Source organism: Peromyscus eremicus, chromosome 2 (assembly GCF_949786415.1).
Source record: "Peromyscus eremicus chromosome 2, PerEre_H2_v1, whole genome shotgun sequence".
Lineage (NCBI taxonomy): Eukaryota > Metazoa > Chordata > Mammalia > Rodentia > Cricetidae > Peromyscus > Peromyscus eremicus.
Window position 1 is genome coordinate 56,537,352 of NC_081417.1, and position 22,178 is coordinate 56,559,529.

Sequence of the window (22,178 nt, forward strand, 5' to 3'; positions counted from 1 at the left end):
CACACTGGATGTAAACTAGCGCTGCTAGCTATTTCTACTACCTACGCCAAGGACCCATGAAAGGCTCAGAAGTCAGATGAGCATCCTTTCCTTATAGCCCCACTAAGTCTGACACCCACCAGGAACAGTGCCGTTACTATTGGGAAATAGTTAATCTCATGCCTCACTGACGCACACGGGCAAGAATTTCCTCAGGACTGTCAATCCAGGTCACATCTGACTCTTAATTCTATCCCCATAGTCTCTAAGGAGCATGCTTTTAAAATTCAAATCTTATGCCAAGCAAAAGAAAAGAAAAACAAAGAGTGTGTGTGTGAAGTGAAGAATAGAATATATTTGTGAACACAATCCTTAAGTGGGGGTAGTATCTCTTGTAAAGTTTCAAGGTGCAGGTGACTTGATTATTTTTTCCTTGTAGCAGAAATAATGGGCCTGGTTGACTAATCAATTTTAAAACATTTTCCTCATATGGACAACAAATATTTGAAACTTCAAGTATGTTTCTAATATAAATATTACAAAAGCAATCTATTTCTCAGAAAACAGTGTTTAACAAGGATATCTCTATATACAGAGACCCTGAAACTTAATCACTATGATTGACATTTTTCCTTGGGTGGAGGACACAGAGACCTTAATGAACCATGCTTAAGAACAAGAAAAAAAAAACAAAAACAAAAACCGTTAATTCTACCTGCTTAATAAATGAAAAGGAGAATAGTATCACTGCCCAACATCAGAGGTCCCTAAGATCCCCAGGGATCTTTCTGGAGTATATCCCAGAAGAGGCTGCTGCTATTTAACTCGAGATAATTACACCAAAAAAGAATAGGATGAGGATTTCAAGATCTGGTTATTTAAAGATCTAGAAACAAACTCAGTATTCACCTTCAAAGGTAATCGAATAACTGCATCCTTAGACAGCTCTCCATTAGCTCTTTAGTGCAAGGACCACACACCTTGTTTGCTGTCCACCCCTCCTACCCACTGTATAGAACACACAGGGTACATTTAACGCCACCCACATTTCAAAGGCTATTATACGAAATTTTTATATTTGTCAGTTGTCATTTTCAACTAATAAGAAAGCTTCAGTTTTAAATTTGCTCTCATACATGGCAATTGAAAAATGCAAATTGTCTGGGAAAATAAAAAGAAAAACAGTAAAGAGAAATAGTTCTAGATTAGACAATGTCTAAACTAATAGAATAATGTCCAAGACTGGGAGCCTATGTTTTACTTCATCCAGCTTAGAAACTGGCTGGAACCACTCTTCTTAATTTTTCTAATATTTTCACAATATCCAAGAAGCTTATTCATCATCTATCTTCTTAATTTTCATTCACAAGAAAAAGCACATAGACATCAGACAATCTCTACCCTCACACAGGCATTCACCTCTAAAGTAACCATGTTCTGAACTCTAATTACAGGCTTTTCTGTCTTCTAGGGACTGTACATAGGATATGTTTGATAATTGTGTTCTCCATCTTGTATTTCAGCATTTCCTTTAACATATTAAGCCCTTTAACATATAAGTCCATAAAAATTCCTTAAGTCTTGAGAAATATACATATTTCATTGTATATCAGTATACAATGAAATATGATCATGATGACCCTCATCTCCCTTCTCCAATTTCCTCAATCTTAAAAACAAACAAATCAGAGTCCAGTGAACACTGCCCACGTGTGTAGGAGTGTGAGGCCATTCTCTGGTGTGTGGGAATTTAATCGGCACTGCCCCTCCACCCCCATCTCCCTTTCTGCAACTACACACTGCTAATAACTCCTCAGTAAGGGGAGGAGCCTGAAGATAATCTGCCCCATCTATGCCAGAATTTTGGCAGGCCTGACCTCAACAATTCCTTTCTTTTCTTTTTACTGCTCTTATACAGGAGAGATGTAAGACACTTGAAAACAATGATCATAGAGTACTACGGTAATAAACACAGTTCAATACACTATTACTCTTTATCTAAATTCTTTAAACACAAAATGCTATCTCAACTTTTAATTATAAAATCAAGTAAACAAAAATGCAGAATTCCCTTTTAGTAATAATTATACTTCCTGATTTTTGTGCAAATTCTGCACTTCATACCAAATGAAGTTAAAATAGAATTTTACAAAAAAAAAATACGCATTTACACTAAAACATTTAATTTTTGAGTGGTATATTTTGTTATATAACATTGCATGTTTATTTACATATAGTCTACATCTACAGAGATAATTTATATAACTTCTACCTAGGACTGCTTTTCTTGTTAAATTAGTCAGCTAAAAATATTCTTAGTTATCCTAATGTCAAATAAAAATGAAGTTATGGCATAAATACTACTAAAAACTTGCCATGACACTATTAAGACACTATCATATTTCCTTTAATTTAGTCAACACAAACTATCCACATTATTTAAACCAGAAGGTCCGATCTATCACATATGATTATGAAAGCAGCTCAGATTCAATTGCCCTTACCCAGGAGCATACCACACTGTAAGACAGACATAAGTGCTCCATTATTTACAAGCAAGAAGTCCAAAACATTCTAATCTAAATCTAGTTAAAAAATAATTTATCCACTTAATAATTACTAACAAAAAAATATACTCACCTCTTCGATTAGCTTTTCATTTGGTGATGATGTGCAAAGACAGACAAGGTAAGTTTGCTTAAAACTCCCTTTTGTACCAATCTCTGGATGCTCAGAACACAGCTTTGCTAGAGCAGTTGCTTGACTTAACTGATTTGTTTTGATTAGATGTTTAATTCTCATATCCAACAAGATGGGACCCTCAAAAGCTAAAAATTCATTCACTTAAAAAAACAAGACACAATAAATTATTAACATTTGGTAATTCATCTGTAATACAAATATTTAGAAGCAATTAAAAAAACCCACAGAAACTAAAACTCTTCCCTTTTGGCAATTTTCTACTACTGTCAGTAAGGATATCACACCATACTTGACTTTTTATGACTAAGAGGAGCTCATACTGCCCACCCAACTCCCTGAAATAGGGTCTTGATATATATCAAGGCTATCCTGAACTCTCTCTGTAGCCCAGGCTGGCTTTAAACTTGTGACCGGCCTGTCTCTGTCTCTCAAATGTTATGGTTACAGACATGTGATGCCATTTAAGGCTTGCCAACTTTTTGTTTGTTTTGTTTTTTGACGCAGGGTTTCTTTGTGTACCTTTGCTGTCTGGGAACTAGTTCTACAGACCAGGCTGGCCTCAAATTCACAGAGACTCGCCTGCCAGCGACTCTCAAGTGCTAGGATAAAAGGTGTGTGTGTGTGGGGGGGGGGGCACCACCACCACCTCAGGCTTGCCAACTTTTAGAGGTACAGCGAATGTTTTTATTCTTAAAGCACCACATAAAAGGGGTTGAAGAAACCGGATTTTGTTTTTGGTTTTTTTGTTGTTGTTGTTTTTGCAGGGTTCAGGGGAAGGGGGAGTGAGGTATTGGGAGACAGGATCTCACTATATAGACCTGGCAGGTTTGGAATTTACTATGTAAACCAGGCTGGCCTTGAACTCAAACAGATCCTCCTGCCTCTGTCTCTAGATTAAAGGTGTGAACCACCACACTCAGCTTGAATAAACTTGATTACACAAATATTTCTGCATCAAAGTCTTTTAAAAATTACAATAAATTATTATTCCCAATTAACTTATTCTTAAACAACACAGAGCACCACACAATTATCGGGGTAATAATAAAGGGTACTCAGACAATATTAGAATAAGAAATTCAACTAATACTTGGTTCAACATTGACGATGTATTTACTCTTTTATAAAGGGGAGTTTGTCTTTTTAACACATGTTTTAAAATAAATAAAAATATGCACAAAAAATAGTAAGAAATGGAAAAGTCTGCCTAAGGACAAATCCCTTCAATGCATTTGTGATTTTATTTATTTCAGTATATGGCTAAGACACTATGTACAATATATTCCTATTCTGTTCAATCCTGTGCTCTTTGGGTTCTCGACAACACAAAGTCAATGTTATCTGTGAAGGAGAATTCATGTTTTAACACGTATGGTTTTTTGTATTTTTTTTTTTTGTTTGTTTGTTGGTTTGTTTTTTCAAGACAGGGTTTCTCTGTATAGCACTGGCTGTCCTGGAAATCACTTTTAGACCAGGCTGGCCACGAACTCACAGAGATCCACCTGCCTCTGCCTCCTGAGTGCTGGGATTAAAGCATGAGCCACCATACTGGGCTTCTAAGAAGCACAGAATATTAAGAACACTTATAACTCAAATTCACATTTTAGATGGCTATGCAGTAAGTAGATCTTTCTCCAAAGATGATATACAAACAGCTAAAGTGCACATAGAACATCACAAACTATCAGAGAAATGGAAGCCAAATGGCAATGTGCCACTTCATGACATTAGAACAGTCTAATGAAAGAAAAGTGGGGGTGATAATACGGAGAAACCAGGAGCCATGTATTGTTATCAAGACTGTAGAATCACATAACCTCTAGAGTTAACAGCACAGCAGTCTGTCCAAACTTATAACAAAACCATCCTATAATTCATCTATGCCACTTATGTATAGTACCTCAGAAGAACCAAAAGCATGCCTCCGAGATAATTGTACTCAGGTTTATAGCAGAAAGTGCTGTCTAGTTTTATGTCACCTTGAATCAAGCTAGAGTCATTTTGAAAAAGGAAAACTGGTGATGCCTTCACCAGACTGTCCCTGTTACATTTTCTTGATTGATGCAGGAGGTCCCAGCTCACAGTGGACTTCCCTGGGGGTTGTGGTGCTGGGTATGTAAGAAATAGGCTAAGCAAGTCAGAAGGAGGGAGCCATTAAGGAGAACCCCTCCAAGGCCTCTGCATCAGGTCCCGCCTCTGGTTCCTGGCGTGACTTCCCAGGATGATGGGCTACAAGCTGTGAGATGAAATAAACCTTTCCTTCTCAAGGTGGGTCTATTCATCACCTCACTGAGGCACAGGGACTACTCATGGGCTAAGAGGTGCAGGTAGTATTTGGGCAAGCTTTAAGCTTTAACAATTCCCTTTGAAGAAGGAAGAAAGGTGATTACTGGGCCAAGACTCAATCAAAGGATGACAAGCTGACAAGAAGGCAACTCAACTCTTTCAACAGAAAGCAGGGAGAAGTGCTGAAAAACTCTGGGTGACTAAGTTTCATTTGATATTTCAAATGATACACACAAAAGAAAAACAAGTCTGAAGAAGTACTAACATGGAAAATGTTAGTAAAATTAAAACCCCAAACCAGCCTGTAACTCATCAAAATGTTAAAGCATTAAAGCCGAGGGAGGTGGTTTCTAGGGTAGGGCCTATTGCTTAAAATTAGGTATTAGCTTTGATAAAAGGAGAAATCATCTCATGAATTGTACATTAAGACACTGATTTAAAAGAAGAAAAAAAAACTAGAATAATTTGAAACTGATAAACACTGTAATGTTCAAAATGAAGCCAGTGGTATATTTGCAAAACAGCAGAGAAGAGATGATTTCCCGGATACGAGTCTAAGAATGGCTTGTGACTTTCAGAAACATAAGTGACTACTGAGAACCAAAACAGAATTCATTCAACCCAAATGGGTTATACTATTCAAGTAAATTATCTCAAAACAGATAAAAAACACTTATGTAAAATGGGAAACTATAACATCTAGAGAAAAATACAAAAGAAAAATCCGTATGATGTTCAATTTGGTGATTCCTAAAAGGGAATATTGAAAATCTGGCCCTATTAAAGAGGAGACCTGCTCTATCAGTGACTGTTAGGGGGAAGGCTAAGACACAGTAAAAGAACTCACCCATAAAACATACGGTACGATGAAGGATTTGTACTCCACAACAGTTAAATTCCAAAAGAAAACAATATAGTTCAAAAAATATAGGCAATGATCTGAACAGGTTCTATATCAAAGATGTACAGATGGCAAATGTGCACCTCTGAAAAGATACTGGATATCATCTACCACTGCAGAAATGCAAACTAAAATAATGTGCTATCTCCACAAAGCCTATCAGATGGCTAAAATGCCGAAAGTAGCCAAGTGCTGGTGAAGGTTCTAGAGTAACAAAAATTACCACCCAATCCTGACAAAAATACAAAATTCCATAAAAATATTTCAGAAGACAGTTTGGCAGTCTCTTAGAAAGCTCAACATAGTTTTACAACAAGATGCATTAATCAACTCTTAAGCATTTTCCCAACTCATGTGGAAACTTGTAACTACACAGAAACCTACATATAACAACCATTTACAGTAGCTTTGTACAAACCACTAAAAATGATGGTGGTCAGTAAGAAAATAAATCATGGTACATCTGTACAATGATATATGAACCAATAATGAAAGGATTAACTATGAAGTCACACAAGACAGAAATGTTAAATGTATAGTTATGTCAAAGAAACCACACGGAAGGCTGTCATTATACGGCACGGAAAAGGCCTAACTACAGACACAAATGGAACAGTAGTTGTCAGGTTTGGGGGAGAAAGATGAACAGGTGATGTATAGATATTGTTTAGGATAGTAAAACTATTATGGATGGACATGTAACAGTTTTTGTCAAAACTTTACATCAAAATAACTTTACATCAAAAAGACTGAGTGTTAAGGTATTTCATTCCAAAACCTGAGAAGCAGAATAGTCCAAGATAGACGGTAGAGTGTGAAGACTCTAATGACGGAACTTAGCTACAGCTTATCTACCTAACGTGAGGCTGCAGCTGGAGCTCTACTATCAAAAAAAAGTTTATTGACGGACGGTGGTGGCGCACGCCATTAATCCCAGCACTCAGGAGGCAGAGGCAGGTGGATCTCTGTGAGTTCTAGGACAGCCAGGACTGTTTCACAGAGAAACTCTGTCTCGAAAAACAAAAACAAAAACAAAATTAAAAAAAAAGTTTGGGAGGGAGTCTAACTATATGACAAATGTGTAAAGAGCATACACTAAGAGATGGAGAAAGAATAACTAAGAGTGTAGTAATGCATTAGCACTGGACATATCACTATAAACTAAGAACAAAATAGATCCATTTATTTACTATACAGATATTAGATTTAAGTATATATGTATACACACATATACATGCATGCACAGACACACAGAGTCCACTTAGGGTACCTAGAAAAAAGTGATACCACAATAGCAATAAACACATCCAGTGACCCAGGAGACAAGGAAATACGCAGAAGAAGCCTGGAACATCTTGTAATAAGAGAAAACAAGGAAATCCATTGGTGATAGGGTTAGATCAATGCAATTAGGAAAAATGAACAAGTCCTAGCCAAAAGCTAGAGTAATTTGAGCTATACAATAACAGTAGTATTAGGCTCTGATCAAAGTATTTTTAAAAATGTCCATGAGTTCACACTAATATTAAATAAAAGAGCAAGTAAGTAAATGGAGAAAACATAAATATGTGCAGAATTTTGAACAGGGATATATGGATTCTGCTTTCTCCAGGAGGTTGAGGATAATTTCCTACCTCTTAAGTATGGGATGTACATAACAATATCCTTCAAAGATCACTACATGGTAGGGGCTGGAGAGATGGCTCAGCGGTTAAGGGCACTGGCTTCTCTTCCAGAGGTTGAGTTCAATTCCCAGCAACCACATGGTGGCTCACAGCCATCCATAATGAGATCTGGTGCCCTTTTCTGGCCTGCAGGCATGCATGCAGGCAGAACACTGTATACATAATAAATAAATTTAAAAAAGGAACTGTCTCTCACCAAACAACTTCTAAAATCAAGCCTCATTAAAAAACAAACAAAAAAAACCCAACAACAACAACAACAAAAAAAAAAACCAAAGATCACAACATGGGAAGAAGATCCACCTCAGAGAATGGAAACTGACACACTATTCAGGTAGGCAGGCTGTCAAGGTTCACATCAACAACGGTGAAATCATGCTGACATGATGTGAGAACAATGGCATTCTCCCTCTGTGGTCCTTTCCCCCAAGGCCTGAACCCCAATGTGATCATACGAATATCAAGTTTCAAGTAAGAACACTGCACAAAATATCCGCATCAGTATTCATCAAAAGTGTCAAGATCATCAAGGTAAGGTCTGAAAAGCTATCATACCAAGAGGAACCTAAAGATGACTAATGTAGTGTATTATCCTGGGTTGGTTCCTGAGACAAACAAAAGCTGTTAAGTAAAGGCTATGGAACTCTGAATGAAGCACTGGGCTTCATTAATACATAGTTACATTGGTTTATTAATTCTGGGCAATGTACCATACTAACATAAACATTACTGCTTCATTAATCATCTCTAAAGGTGTAAAGACAGTAAATGAGGCTGGGCATTGAGGGTCACAAGTGTAATCTCAGCACCCAGGAGGCAAAGGATTGCAGCAAGCTGGAGGCCAGCATATTTCAGAGAAATAAGATAATACAAAAAATAATAAATGAACTGAACATTCTTGCTTAAGATAACTCTAAACAATGGTTATGGTCTTTCACCAAATACTTAAAGAGAAAAGTAGAGAACTGTGGACCAGATATTAGAAGAAATAGGTATATTTGATAAAGCAACAATTAAATAATATGGATAAAATGACTGAAGGCAGATAAGAAGCTAAGAATACACAAGAGCCTCAATTTCTTCCCCACCTCATCCCCAGTAGTGGAGGATCATACGCAGAGCCTTGTGCATACTAAGCAGGTACTTACCAACTAGCCTTTGGACTGTTTGAGGCAGGATCCCAGAGCATGGCTCAGACCAGTCTTCAATTCATTATGTAGCCCATGCTGTTTTCAAATTTAAGATCTTTCTGCCTCTAAACTACTAGAATTAGAGACATATACTAATGTGGTTGGCTTTAAGTGGTCTTTTTATTGTTATAATTAGGGACCCTGACTGTACAGCTGTATGCTAGTAGATCTGCTAATGATAGAAACTGAGAAAGAAAAACACCTTGAATAATAAATACAGTACCCAAGTAATCTTGATAAGTTGGGAAGACAGAATGAATGTAGTAGTCAAGTTAGCTTTAAAAAGTCATTGATGTGGGTCTGAAGAAATGGCTCAGCAGTTAAGAGCACTTGCTGCTCTTCCAGAGGACCCAGGTTTGTATCCCAGCTCCCACATCAGGCTCATAAACAGCTCTAACTCCAGCTCCAGGGGATCCAATAGGCCTCTTCTGGCCTCCACAGGTAGACACGCAAATAAACAAAAATAAAAATAAAAATTAATATTTAAAACATCATTTATGTACTAAAAAATAGAGTATAAGACAGGAGACTGGGGACATAACAACCCAAGAGCAACAATGAGTGGGGCTGAAGAAATGACTGCAGTTTGAGTACTTGCTGTTCTTGCAGAGTACCTGAGTTCAGTTTCCAGCACCCACACTGGGTGGCGCACAACTGTCTATAACTCTAGTTCCAGGGGATTTGAAACTCCTGACCTCCTGGGGCACCCACCCGTGTGTACCTACCCATATGCACACATACATATACATATAATTTAAAATAAAATTTAAAAAGAAAACTAACCTTGTGTGACTATAATGATTTCAATGACTTGTGAGAAATGGCTAACCAAAAACATAATTGTCACTATATTAAGTACAAATTATTATAATGAATGGGGTGACCCTAAAGCTCACCGTATCATATTTGGGATACAGACTAAATGTTGACAGCACAATTCAAAAAAACAAAAAACATATATCTAAAGAAAAAGAATCATGACAGCAGATGTTCATGTGACACCAACTAAGCATGGCTATGATAGTAGACTTTAAAAATCTCAGTTGTGGGGGCTAGAGAGATGCAAAATACTTGCTGTTCAAGCATGAAGAACCTGAGTTTGATCCTTAGCACTTTCATAAAAAGCTGGACATGGTAGTGTAAGCTTGTAGTCACAGGGCTGGAGAGGAGACAGGATTCATGCAACTCACTGGCCATCAATCAGTCTAGCTGAATAATGACCTACAAGTTCCAGTAAGAGAACCTGTCTCAAAAAATTAGATTCTCCTTCTCCTAAAGTATGACATCCAACACTATTCTCTTGCTTCTATTGGTACTGCCACATGTCCACTGATACCTATACAATGTATGTGACTTGTGAAAACATATGCACACGCACACACACACACACACACACACACACACACACACACACACACACACCCTAGCCCTCAATTGCAGACTGTAGATGAAGCTCAAATGGTAGAGTGCCTAGCATGCGCAAGGTCCTGGCTTGATTCCCAGCACTACATAATCAGGGCATGGTGGTACCTAACTATAACCTCAGCATTTAGGAGGTGTGATGCAGGATGGGGGGTGGGGGACCACAAGTTGGAGGTCATCCTCCACTTAGTTCAAGACCAGCTTTAGAAACAGTGCCCTATCTAAAAGACAAAAACTTCTCAAATGTAATTCTCACAATGAAGATTCTCTTAATAGGCTAAGAGTAGACTGAATTATAGATACCATTCTTGAGGTTTGGAGTGATTTCATTTTTCAGTGATGTTTCAGAGGGGCATTAAAATAGGAAGACAAATAAATAAGCATTAAGTAGCTTTCCTATTCAGTTATAACTAAAGAAAGGCACAAGCAGTATGATAAGAAAGTCTACCTACTCACCTGAAGCCAGGTGGTGGCTCTTACCTTCACTGGGAATTTAAGGCAGAAGGATCATCACAAGTTTGAGTCTAGCACGGCTTACACACTGAAACCACTACTTGCCTTATACTGATTTACTAGTTCCGCATTCTAGGAGGCTGAAACCCCAAAGGGAAGCCATATCTGCAGTTTCTGAGCCCTGTCTATGGTTGGCTGTTGTTATAGTTTAGCTTGAATTTAGCAGATTCGGTAATGAACTAAACTCAGGGTTAAGTGGAGTGCCACTGTTCAAATACTCCATCAAAATGTCAAGGGCCTTACTATAAACTAACAAGGACAGCCCTTAGAGGCCTGGCCACTGTGTGCTTACTCTCCTGTATGCACTCTCCAACGGCTATCTCAGGCTAAATGAGAAGACCAGACAGAGACTCTCAGACCTAAAAGTCATCCATCCCTGTTTCACTACATTTGAAATTTTAAGTAAACTAGCACAGAGATACCAAAATTTAATTCCTTCAACTTTTTCAAAGGAGAAAATAAATATATGCTTGTGGTTTGCATGGTTATTCACTAAAGCTGCTTTCAAAACAATACAGGGCTAAGTAAACACTGAGGATTACGGCTGCAGAGTCTCTCAAGCCAACATCTGTTTGCTTCCTATGTTGTAGTAAATGTAGTCACCTGCAATCCACCTCGATAGAAATTCCTCCTGGCTGCACAGTCCACATTACTCCAGTGGCTACACGAGGTTATGATTAAGAACTAAAGCAGCAAAGAGAAGGACAGGCGGAGCCATTTGCTAACAGCTACCGTGTCAAAAACACACAGTGAGGAACTCGAGCACACTGTCTTTAAAACTGCAGTAACCCTCTGAGAAGGTGGAGACTCCTTTTTCTCAGATTTAACAAACTGTGTGAGTTTGGCAAAATGCTACTGAGAAACTGAAAATAGAAAGAGAGGCTAATCCTTTATTTAGGCTGGCTGTAATTTTACTTTTATTTGGCTACTTGTAATAAGACATAATACTAGAGGAAGTTCAGGACTGAACTTTAATTCTTAGCTCTGTTTCATATCACTAGAAATGTGATACAGAAAGATGACCAATCTTTGTAAGCCTCCTTTTACTCATCTGTAAAACCAACAAGGGACAATAAATCCTACCTTTATCAGAGGACCATTTTAAAAGTTAAAAGGACACACAGAAACACACTTGAATGCTGTTATGAGCTATACTTAAAATAATTTGATATTACTATTAACATGTATATCTAATATTTCCAAAACTACGATTAAAAGTGTAACTTGATATTAGAAATAAAGCATGTTGGTATCAACCTATTAGACAGCAATCTAGTATGTCAAATGCAAATAATTAAGATTTGCTACTCCAAAATTATTGTTGTTGTTCTTGTTGTTTTAAATAATGTTCAGCCAGGAAGGGTGACTTTTGACTATAATCCCAGCATTGGCAAGTCTGACGTTTCAGGCTATTCTCAACTATACAGTGAGATCCTATCTAACATGCCACCATCACCACCACAAGTAAAATAAATAAGATCTTGTGCTGGTTTGAAAGAAAATGGCTCCCCTAAGGAGTAGCACTATTAGGAAGTGCACTTTTGTTGGAGTAGGTATGGTCTTGTTGGAGAAAGTGTGTCACTGTGGGGGTGGGCTTTGAGGTCTCCTATGCTCAAGCTACACCCAGTGTGGCACAGAGTCACTTCCTGTTGCCTGCAGATCAAGATGCAGAACTCTCAATTCCTTCTCCAGCACCATGTCTGCCTACACACCACTGTGTTTAACACCATGATAACAGATGGTCTAAACCTCTGAAACTGTAAGCCAGCCCCAATTATGTTTTCCATTATAAGAGTTACTGTGGTCATGGGGTCTCTTCAGAGCAACAGAAACCCTAACTAAGACAGATCTACTCTCCATTTCTCTATGGCCTTAATACTACATAAACCTGGATATCCTTAGAAGAAGGGTAAAGCATGGTGGGAGAAGGCAGAAGAGAAGAAAGGAAGGAACCTCTTGTCTGAAGGAATATTTAGAGATGAAAAGATGAAGAGTACAAGGAACGTTCATTAACACTGGCTTAAATCCCCATCTCATGACCTTATAACCTACTGTCACAGAGCAAAATTACCTAGACTTTGGCAACAGATAAGGAGAAAAGCAGCAATAATGAAAGAGGTAGATAGTGATAACTATATGCTCTTTTCTACTAGCCATGCTAATTTCTAATTACTCCAGTTAACTATCTATTCACTATCTTAGGGTTTAGAGTGAAATCTATACTAACTTTCAGAAATAATCTTTTTTGTTTTGTTTTGTTTTTTTTGTTTTGTTTTGTTTTGTTTTGTTTTTTTTGGAGACAAGGTCTCACTATGCAGCTCCAGGTAGCCTGAAACTCTGTTTAGGCCAGGGTGACCTCACACAGAGATCATCCCTCTGCTTGCCAAAATAATCTTAAGTAATTTAAAGAAAAAAATATCTAGGAGACAGTTGTGCTGCTTTCTTTGTGGTACAGCTTTAAATGTTGTCTAATATTTATGACTTAGCTATCTTACTTCAGGCATTACTGGGATAGCTGATAGTTTGAGTTTAACTGGGATCTTTATTGCCTGAGCTCATAAAACAATAAACACAATAAGAATTGCAAAAATATGACAGAATTAATCTTAGAAACAGAAGACCTCAGAGTTCCAGCAGTGACAGTTTACTCTTATTTGGAGAAAAATCAGGTACTACCTTATTTCTGCTTCTTCATCTGTCAAATGAGTTTATCATTACACACAAATTACATTGCTACCTGCTAGGTACTATAAAAAGATCTCTTCTGATAAAAAGATGTTGAGGAAAAAAACTGCAGTTTTGGTTATTCTGAATTCCTATAAATACATCTTCCCCCAAATAAAGTTGAAAGGCCTTCACACAAAATTTAATTAAATGAGTCTCCTTTGATACATCTTGAGATGAGTTATATTTGTTTTTCCTAGGCTAATGATTCATTTGTTTTTCTTTCTCTCTCTCTAGAAAATTTACCTTTATCCTTATCCAACGGTTCCTGGGAAAGAATAGTGGACAGTACCGCGTTTTTCCACACCCCAGTCTCCTGAGCTAGAGTAGCTAAGAAATGCAGCTCACAACTGCCGCTCTCCATCAGCGTCTCATGAGCTACCTATAAATATTAAATAGACACATCATTTAGATGCTTTCAAGTTTAACCAAATCAGCACAACTCATTAAACTACATTCATATTTAATAGGTCAATAAGCTTACCTGCACCAATGTCTGAAACTGTTCCCACTGTTTATCTGATAACTCAACAGGTAGACATAATAAAAGTTCAACACAGCTTCTAAAAAAGAAAAGAATACAAATGATTATTGAAAGTAAAAGTAAAACAAAACTAATAATTCTTGTATCAGTACAGTCTTCATTAACTATTTTAAATAAAATCTACTTTAAATTAAATAATCATAAAGCCTGAGAAAACAAAGTTTAAGAAAAAAATTAATTATGGTCTTTGATTAATTTTTCACAGTGCTACTTACAATGCCAAGCGTTCCAGAACCAAGGCGACACTTTCACATTCAGAGGTAAGGTATGGTCGAGCTTTAACATAACTCTGGATGGCCACTGTGTATACCTCCAGTAAAGGTAAGGGGTCTTCTGAGGTTTTCCATTTCTCTGCATATTCAAGGAGTGTCTGTTTTAGAAGGAATAATAAAACATATTCAAATGTAAATAAAAATTACACATTGACTAATTCAACTTTTTTTTTCTTTTCCAACCATTTTGGACAAACATGTTTCCAACAATTTTGAAGAACAACAAAAAAAGCGGTTTGTGCCAGGTAGTGGTCTCACATGTCTTTAATCCCAACACATGGGAGGCAGGTACATCTCTAGGAGTTCGAGACCAGCCTAGTCTACAAAGCAAGTTCTAGGACAGCCAGAGCTGTTAATACAGAGAAACCCTGTCTCAAAAAACCAAAATAAATAAATAAATTCTTTTAAAAAGCGGTTTGAGCCGGGCAGTAGTGGTGCATGCCTTTAATCCCAGCACTCGGGAGGCAGAGCCAGGTAGATCTCTGTGAGTTCGAAGGCAGCCTGGTCTACAGAGATCCAGGACAGGCACCAAAACTACAGAGAAACCCTGTCTCGAAAAACCAAAAAAAACCCCCAAAAAACCAAAAAAACGGTTTGTATTAAATATTAAAGATTTAGTCTTGTTTCACGGAGATAAAAACCGAATAGTGACTCACGCAGCAGCAGCACCATTTCATCACAGCTGGTTTAAAATTGGGCAATACAGAACCAAGTCCACCATGCCACAAAAACTCCCAGGCCTAGCTCCTGTCCAGAAACTCCTATACTGGCTTTCCTTGGTGAATCCTACCCACTCCCCAGAACCATGTCCTACAAAGCCACCTCCTAAAGTAGCTCCCAACACTCAGATCCTGAAGCAGCCCCGCCTAAGGCAAACTAGAACATCACATCAGAAACAACCAATAAAATAAATCAACATGCCAAAGTCACATCACAAAAACAAGAACAAAAAAGGCCAACAGTCTGAGCCCTAAGCCCACTATTTTGTAGTCATGTTCTCCAGTGAGAACTACCTAGATGAAGTCCAGGACACAGACTGTAAATGAACCGTCACAAACTATACCTTTATCAGAGACTTCAAGGTATTTAAAGAAGAATTATCTAGCTCAATGAACCTAAAGAGGTTATCAGTCAGTTGTATGATGGCCAAGAAACACAACATACACACCGAATGGAATGAAGAGAATTTAGTACTTGAAAAGTGAATTCAGTAAAATGACTAAGGCTAGTGGAAGCTGAAATTAAGATGGACCTTGTCCTGGTTTTGTTTGTTGTCAATTTGACACAGGAAACCAAAATTGGGAAACTGCCTCCATCAGATTTGCCTATGGACAAACCTCTGGGGCTTCTTCTAGACTTATGATTGATGTGGGAGGGCCCAGTCACTTGTGGACAGTACCAGCCCTGGGCAGGTGGTCCTGAGTATAAGAAAGCAGGCCGAGCAGCCATGAGGAGTAAGCCAGTAAGCAGCACTCCTCCAGGAGCACTGTGTGAGTTCCTGCCTTGAGTACCCCAGGTGATGGAGTATATTGCTTTTGGTCATGGCATTTTATCACAGCAACAGAAAACCTAACTAAGACGAAAATTGATACCAGGTTTGTGGAACACTGCTTGTGACAGACATGACCATGTTTTGGGGAGGACCATGAAGGACTCTGGAACTGTGGGTTAGAAAAGCCATCAAGTGTTCAGAGCTTAATAAGCTATTGTGAGAATTAAAAGGCAGTAATAAAAAAAGCAGTGAATCTGATTCAAGGCTTGGCTCATAAAGTTTCAGAGGGATATTCTGAAAGTCCCTTAAAGACCATGAGGGTCCTTCAGTATTTTCAATCACGAATCTGTGGTTCTGGTCAGCCGGGACTGAAGAATTAGCCATGATTAAGAGACCAGCATCGCTGAGGTCAAATCTTCTGGGTAGGGTTTCCTGAGGTTCAGTACACAGAAGCTGTGGTCCAGAGGCAGCCAATGCTGTATTTTCTCCTGGCAGCCAACCTTGGTAATGTGTCAGTTTCCCAGGTGGTACTGGTTTTGAAGGAATGAAGGAGTCATGCCATAGTTGAAGAAGAAAAATAAAAACAAAAAACTTTCTAATGATATAAACGGACAAAGAATTTATGTCCAACAAACTTGTCCTACAGAGAAGCAATACTTAATGCGGAAGAGAGGAATAAACATAGCCAATAGACTATAGAAAGAAAACGAAGCTATAATGACTAAACCACAAAATATGACAATATAAACAGTGCGTGTGTGCACGTGCGCGCGTGTGTACACACACACACACACACACACACACACACACACACACCCCTATTGACAGTAACTTTAAATGTTAATGGTCTCAATTCCCCAATCAAAAAACATGAATGGAATAAGAAACAAAACCCGAGCTGGTTAAGGCCTTTATCTTAACCAACACTGGGAAGGCAGGAGCAGGAGGGTTAGCTGAGGCCAGAATGCGCTACACAGTGCGTGCGTTCCATAGACACTGTCTCAAACAAAACAAATTAAAAAAAATCTTTCTGCTGTTTACAAGAAACTTTAAAGATAAGCACCACCTTAAAGAGAAAGGATAGAGTCAGGAAGTGGTGGTGACATGGCGGCTGTGGCACACGCACACCTTAAATCCCAGCACTTGGGAGGCAGAGGCAGGCAGAGCTCTGTGAGTTCAAAGCCAGCCTGGTCGACAAAGCGAGTTCCAGGACAGCTAAGACTGTTACACAAAGAAATCCTGTCAGAGAGAGAGAGAGAGGAGAGAGAGGGGGGGGGGAGAAAGGGGGGGGAGGGAGAGAGAGAGACAGACAGACAGACAGACAGAGAGACTAGAGAGACATATCCCAAACAAAAGCAGCTGTCATTACCCTAATTCTGACAAAACAGGCTTCAAACCAAAACTAGTCAGAAGAGAAAAGGAAGGGCATTTCAGTCTAATCAATGGACAATTAACTGAGAAGACATTCCAACACTAAACACACATGTATCACACTCTGACACACCCAATGTCATAAAATGATTACTACTGGAATTAAAGACACTGATTAACTCCAATTCAGTATAGGAGGTGATTTCAATACCCCACTTTCTCCTGTAAGTAGGTCATCTGGACAAAAATTAAAAGAATTAAATTACATCATACTGATCAAATATACCTAACAGGTCTATAGAGTATTTCTCCCAAACTCCAAAGAATACATATTCTATTCTGGAGCCCATGGAAGCTTTTCTAAAATAGAACATAGCCTGGGACACAAAACAAAAAAAAAAATTTTTTTTTTTTTTCAAAACAGGGTTTCTCTGTGTAGCTTTGTGCCTTTCCTGGAACTCACTTTGTAGACCAGGCTGGCCTCGAACTCACAGAGATCCACCTGGCTCTGGCTCCCGAGTGCTGGGGTTAAAGGCATGCGCCACCACTGCCCGGCCACAAAACAAAACTTAACAAGTTCAGAAAAACTGAAATAATTCTGTATGTCCTATCTGACTACAAAATGCAATAGGGTAAAAACAACAGCAAATGAATGTCTAGTAGCTACACAAAGTCACAGAGATTAAACAACATATTATTAAATGATAAATGGATCAAAGAAATAAAAAACAAATAAAAAAATTACCAGAATTAAAGGAAAATGAAGACACAACGAAACAAAATCTCTGGAACACTGTCCTGAAAGGGGAATTTGCAGCTATCAGCTCCTACATTAAAAAAACTCAGAAAGTATACAAAAAATGACTTAATGATGTAACTTAGGAATCTGAAAAAACAAGAACAAACCACACCAAAATTCAGGATATAGAAATAATAAAAGTCAGAGTATAAATTAATGCCATAAAAACAAAGAAAACATTACAAAGAATCAATGAATCTAAAAGCTAGTCAGTTTAAAAAAAAAAAGATTTATTTATTTATTATGTATACAGTATTCTGCCTGCATGTGTCCCTGCATGTGGTTGCTGGGAATTGAATTCAGGACCTCTGGAAGAGCAGATAAGTACATTCAGCAGACTCCTGAACTAATTAACCAAAAGACAGACTGACAAAACCAAAATTAACAGAATCAGAGATGAACAGGGATACATTACAAGAAACACAAAAGAAATCCAGAATATTTCAAATATAGTTTTAAGACCTATACTCAATTTAGAAAATCTCAAAGAAATGGATTAATCTAAAAATTCATCTAAACCACTAAAGTAAAATCAAGAAGAGCTCAACAATGTCAACAGACCACAGCAAATAAGGAGATCAAACAGTAACAAGAAGCCTTTCTTGGGGCTGGAGAAATGGAGAAATGGGTAAGAACACTTGCTGTTCTTCCAAAGAGGACGGTGTTTGGATCTGAGCTCACAGCTCCCTGTAATTCCAGCTCTAGTGGATCCAATGCCCTCTTCTGGTCTCTACGGGTACTCAAACACACATGTACATATACATAAGCAGAAACCATGTACATATGAATAAAAATAAACAAATATTTAAAAAAGACTTCTCACTAAAACAAGCCCAGGCCCAGATGAATTCACAGCAGAATTCTATCAGATTTTCTACAAAGAACGATAAACAGTACACTTAGCTACCTTGATCAAGATGGCTTTATCCTAGAGACAGAGATGATTCAGCATATGTAAATCATTAAAATAAAGTCATACAAATGGACAAACATCATGTGATCATCATGTGAGCATTTCAAAAGATGCAAAAAAGGCCTCTGACAAAACCCAACATGCCTTCAATAATGAAAACCCAGAGAAGTACTCTGTGCCTGCTTTTGAGCTGCTCTGCAGTTACCTGTCATGCACCTGCAGGCTTGGGCAATACACCAATCAGATTACTGTCACGTGATCAGTGATGAGCATCAACATTGATCCTACCTCCACATACTAAAGGGATAGTAACCTCCAGCTGGGTTCATCAACAGTACAACGAGGCTACAAGTATGTGGCTCATGCTGTGCTCATGGACCTAGAGGCCCACACCAAGGATTCAGTGAGCTCAGAGCCCTTCTGATAGATCAGGCCTGGTAACTTCTTAGGTGAGAATAAAGCTGAGAATAAATGGGCCAAGACACTCCCCAGAAGTTACAGAGTTGTCCGAGTTGCTCTTGGACATTGTGAGGAAGCTAAGAGCTGTGACTGCCTGCAGGGCTTTCAGCTGACCCAATCCCTGGGTGGGAGATCTGGGTCTGGGGTCCTCCTCACCAACAAGATCTGAGAGGAGTATCTAGACAAAATCACAAACATCAGTGCAGTACATTCCCCCAGAGTGTGGGACACAGTGGTTGAGCCCTACAATGCCACCCTTTCAGTCAGTCCATCAACTTGTTGACAACACAGATGAGACCTGTTGCTTCAAAAACGATCTACGTGACTTAACACATCTGCTTCAAAGGCTAAAGCTGACTATACCCACTTAAAGTGACCCAAACTCTATTTGCCACCACAAGTAAGGTAACCACTTGCCTGAAAATATGGTGCCCTCTCTCCAACTACACTTCTTCATGCCTGGCTTTGTCTCCTTGACCAGTTGGGAAGCCAGTAGTACTCCAGCCTGACGGTACCTGAGCTCACCCAGATGTCTGATGGCAAGAACACGAAGACCATCTGTGACTCCCATTGCCCCCTACTGCCACAGGTTCTAATTGACAATAGGTGCCATGTGTCCATGAAGGAGGTGCAACAGATGCTTAACATCCAAACAAGAACAGTAGTAACCTAGTGCAGTGGATCCCCAACAATGTGAAAATAGCTATCTGTGACATTACACCTCAGGGACTAAATATGTCTGTCACCTTCAATGCCAACTGCACCACCATTCAGGAACTGTTCTAATGTATCTCAGAACAGGTCACAGCCATGTTCTGGTGCAAGCTTCATGCACTGGTGGATGAAGGCACAGGTGAGACGGAGTTCTCCAAGGCTGAGAGCAACATGACTGCCCTGGTGCCTTAGTGCAGGCTGAAGAGAAGAAGGGGGAGGGGGAAGAGGAGGAAGTAACCCAGAGCTGTCTTAGCAGCTAAATCATGGGAGCAGTGTGAACTCTTTATTCACTCATTGTCCGCTAGTCATGTCCAATGTGCATTTGCTGCCCTATCCTAACATCACTTATACAGATAGCACTATTAAAGCAATTTCATAATGTGAGTAAAAGTCCCAGAAAAGAGAGAACTTGAGGAAATCTTCAACATATAAAAAAAAATAGAAGCTATATATGACAAATCCACAGCCAACAACATCATAAAGAAAGAAAAATTCAAGCTGGGCAGTGGTGGTGCATGACTTTAATCCCAGCACTTGGGAGGCACAGGCAGGTAGTGAGCTCAAGGCCAGCCTGGTATACAAAGCAGGTTCCAGGACAGCCAGGGCTACACAGAGAAATCCTGGAGAGAGAGAGAGAGAGAGAGAGAGAGAGAGAGAGAGAGAGAATGAATATGAATGAGAATATCATGGGCACGCTCCCATTTATAACAGCCTCAAAGGAGTGGGTGGGGGGAAGAATAAATCTAATTAAGGAGAGAGAGACTTCTACAATTAAAACTTTAAATCAAGAGATTTAAGATAAAAGATGGAAAGACAGCCCGTGCTCAGCTAATAAAACATTGTGAAAATGGCCATTCTACCAAAAGCAATTTACAGAGTGACTGCAATTCCAATCAAAATCCCATGACGTTTTCCACAGAAATGAGGGGATCCCTAAAATTCGTAAGTAACAACAAAAGACCCAGGATGGCCAAAGTAATACTAAGCAAATACAGTGCTAGAGAAATTGCAATTCCAGATATGTTACTGAGCAATAGTAATAAAAACTGCATAGCACTGGCACAAAAACAGAAGAAGCAAATATGGGCACATAAAACTATAGGAAAGACGTCCAATATATGCACTGGAGAAGACAGTCATTGCCAACAAATGCTACTGGGAAAACTGGGTGACCACGCACAGAAAGATGAAATTAGACCCCTATCTATCAAACAGCACAAGAGTCAACTCAAAAAGGATCAAAGACTTCATTCAATGCAGTACTTGAAACTCTGAAACTGCTACAAGAAAAAAGACATGGGTGCAGGGAAAGACTTGCTGAGCAGGACTCCATTTGCCCAGTAATTAAGGCCAACAAAAGACAAATGGGACATCATTAAACTAAAAGCTAAAGAACAATCAACTAAGTACGTCTGAGAATTGATATCCAAGATAGTCAAAAGAACTTGAAAAAGAATCAAGATAATAAATGACAAAAATAAAAGGGGATGGGGATGGGGCGGGGACTACAGATCTGTAGAGTTCTCAAAAGAAATAAGTGGTTAACTTTTCAAAAAAGTGTTCAACATTACTAGCAATTAGTGAAAAGTAAATTAAGACTATATTGAGATTTCATCTTACCCCAGTCAAAATGGCCAAGATCAAGAAAACTGACAAGAAATGATGGTGAGGATATATGGTTGGTGGGTTTGCAAACTAGTACAGCCACTATGGAAATCAGTGTGGAGAAAGAAATCTACAAGATGTATCAAATGACCTAGCTATACCCTTCCACAGCGTAGGTCTAAATGACTCACATCTTATTCCACAGATACTTGCTTGGCCATGTTCTTTGCTGCTCTATTCACAATAGCCAGAAAATGGAAAACAGCCTACATGTCCTTCATCAGATAAATGAACAAATAAAATGTAGTATGTAAACACAATGGATTATTTACTCAGCTGTAAAGAATTGAAATTTGCAGGAAAATGGACAGAACTAGGAAATATACTGAGGGAGGTCACCCAGATCAAAAAGACAAATTCCATACCTTCTTTCTCATTTGTGGACCCTAGCTCCAAATCTTTACAAATGTGGATATAACCTGGAGTAACTGCAGAAACCACTAAAGTAGAGAGGGACCAAGGGAGAGGAGGAGAGTTTAACATGGGTACTATATGAAAACAGAAGAAAGTGGGGGTGGGCTACCTGAAGAGGGGGGTTAAAGGGAT

The 22,178-nt window shown here is 38.7% G+C and overlaps 1 protein-coding gene and 1 pseudogene across 1 annotated transcript in view; one reads left to right on the forward strand and one right to left on the reverse strand.

Annotated features, from left to right (window-relative positions):
• The window catches only part of Znf292 (zinc finger protein 292), an 82,341-nt gene that overhangs the window by 19,482 nt on the left and 40,681 nt on the right, over nt 1-22,178 (reverse strand). Inside the window, exons 2-5 of the mRNA XM_059254099.1 lie at nt 14,163-14,317; nt 13,888-13,966; nt 13,650-13,785; nt 2,620-2,822 (exon numbers count right to left, since the gene is read on the reverse strand). Of these exons, the coding sequence (XP_059110082.1) occupies nt 2,620-2,822; nt 13,650-13,785; nt 13,888-13,966; nt 14,163-14,317 (573 nt within the window). The remainder of the gene's footprint in view (nt 1-2,619; nt 2,823-13,649; nt 13,786-13,887; nt 13,967-14,162; nt 14,318-22,178) is intronic.
• LOC131904421 (tubulin beta-4B chain-like) lies at nt 14,417-20,159 on the forward strand (annotated as a pseudogene).